This window comes from Chiloscyllium plagiosum, chromosome 9 (assembly GCF_004010195.1).
Source record: "Chiloscyllium plagiosum isolate BGI_BamShark_2017 chromosome 9, ASM401019v2, whole genome shotgun sequence".
Classification (NCBI taxonomy): domain Eukaryota; kingdom Metazoa; phylum Chordata; class Chondrichthyes; order Orectolobiformes; family Hemiscylliidae; genus Chiloscyllium; species Chiloscyllium plagiosum.
The window spans coordinates 45,500,937-45,503,216 of record NC_057718.1 but is presented as its reverse complement, the minus strand read 5'-3'; the positions used below and the strand labels follow the sequence as shown (position 1 = coordinate 45,503,216).

The window sequence follows — 2,280 nt, the reverse complement described above, 5'->3', positions numbered from 1 at the left end:
TCAATTTTACAAAATTTATAATCTTTATTAAAGGTTTATAAAATCATTGGGTCATCCTCAAGTTGCTATGAAATGGATCAGTCCCTCTGATATTTTTAGGTCTTTTAATGATGAGAGTAAGGCAATGTTAAAGGAATATTGCTCAAGTTAATACAGCAGCATTTCCAACATACGTTTAGCTCTTGAACGTACGTCTTCTTTACAAGTCTACAAGGTGGACAGTGCTCCATTTGTTTAATTGGAAAACATCATTCTGGACCATCACTGTGCAATCAGAAGCACAGCAATTGCAAAAGAATGCCACCATTCACTCATGTTAAGTGTGCACACAGAATGTCCTGTTCTTTGCTATTATGGTCAGTATTTTAGAATTGTATGGAAGGATTCAACAGCAGCTTTAAAATCAACAAAACTCACAACATAAAGGGCACAGTTCCAAAATTCAAGGTATCACTTGACAAAAACTTGATGGACTGAGTTGCACTTTTTGTGGGAAAGAAAGCTAGCTCCATTTCCACTGCTAATTGTTAAGGTTGTTTAAATACAGCGTTTGTGAATTCACACCTAAATCAACCGAGAGTTCTTCAGGAACTGAATGAGCACCTGGTAGACAAACTTGTACTGAGCTATTGTCTGAACCATTAACATTCTCTGTTGTCGGAGAAATCCCAGCATTGCTGGCACTTCCAGCTTCTGAAACAGAACAGCAATGATGATATGTTAATACACAAACTGATACACTGGATTTTTAAAACAATCTAATATGGGAAAATGGATTTTTTTAAAAAAGTACAAACAAATATACATATTATTCCCAAGAATATGAGCTTAGAAAAAGGCAGTTATTGTTTCAGATTCAACAAATACATTTTTCATAATTATTCCAAAGTTGAATAATAGTTTGACTAAAATTTTGTTGCTTTTCTCATTTATTTCAAGGGTGGATTGTGGTATTGGATTACTAGTACTGACTTTCAGAAACAACATATTCAATTGAAGAACACAACAATGCACTCTAGATGGGGTGCAGAGTGTGTGGAGCAAGATATGACACAGCCCAGACCCTGAAGACACAGCAGTTGCCTTGAAATTTTAAAGCATTTCCTCAACATTAGGGACTTCTGGTGTATTAAATACTTTGCTTTTAAGGAGTGGGAGGGAATGACAGAAGGGACAAGGAAGAAATACTCAGTACTGTCTTCTTACATTAAGTTAAAGAAAAGAATACCCCAGAGAAATATTCTCAGTCACATCCTTGATGGTTTCACAGCCTCTTTTGAAAATAAAATTCTGATGAACAGTCTTGCCACCTGCTTATATAAGCATCCTGGATTAGTGGTGCTGGAAGAGCACAGCAGTTCAGGCAGCATCCAAGGAGCAGCGAAATCGACATTTCGGGCAAAAGCCCTTCATCAGGAATAAAGGCAGAGAGCCTGAAGCGTGGAGAGATAAGCTAGAGGAGGGTGGGGGTGGGGAGAAAGTAGCATAGAGTACAATAGGTGAGTGGGGAAGGGGATGAAAGTGATAGGTCAGGGAAGAGAGGATGGAGTGGATAGGTGGAGAAGGAGATAGGCAGGTAGGACGAGTCTGGACAAGTCATGGGGACAGTGCTGAGCTGGAAACTAGGGTAAGGTGGGGAAAGGGGAGGCTCCTGCCCCACTGAACTCATCTCTACCTACCTCGACACCGTCCTATCCCCCCTAGTCCAGGAACTCCCCACGTACGTTCGAGACACCACCCACGCCCTCCACCTCCTCCAAGACTTCCGCTTCCCCGGCCCCCAACGCCTCATCTTCACCACGGATATCCAATCCCTCTACACCTCCATCCGCCATGACCAGGGCCTCCAAGCCCTCTGTTTTTTCCTCTCCAGATGTCCCCAACAGTACCCTTCCAACGACACTCTCATTCGTTTGGCCGAACTGGTCCTCACCCTTAACTTCCTCCAGACCAAAGGGGTAGCCATGGGCACACGTATGGGCCCCAGCTATGCCTATCTCTTTGGTGGCTATGTAGAAAAGTTGATCTTCCGTAATTACACCGGCACCACTCCCCACCTCTTCCTCCGCTACATTGATGACTGCATTGGCGCCACCTCGTGCTCCCGTGAGGAGGTTGAGCAATTCATCAAATTCACCAACACATTCCACCCTGACCTTAAATTTACCTGGACCATCTCTGACACCTCCCTCCCCTTCCTGGACCTCTCCATCTCCATTAGAGACGACCGACTTCACACTGACATTTTTTACAAACCCACCAACTCCCACAGCTACCTGG

General features: G+C 43.4%; 1 protein-coding gene across 10 annotated transcripts in view; it reads right to left on the bottom strand.

The window, feature by feature from the left end:
- LOC122552829 (tyrosine-protein phosphatase non-receptor type 14-like) overlaps positions 1 to 2,280 on the bottom strand; it is a 255,939-nt gene continuing 253,659 nt past the window's right edge. For all 10 annotated transcript variants that reach the window (XM_043695826.1, XM_043695822.1, XM_043695825.1 and 7 more), the window contains one exon: positions 1 to 693. In XM_043695826.1, the coding sequence (XP_043551761.1) occupies positions 565 to 693 (129 nt within the window). In that variant the 3' untranslated portion in view covers positions 1 to 564. The remainder of the gene's footprint in view (positions 694 to 2,280) is intronic.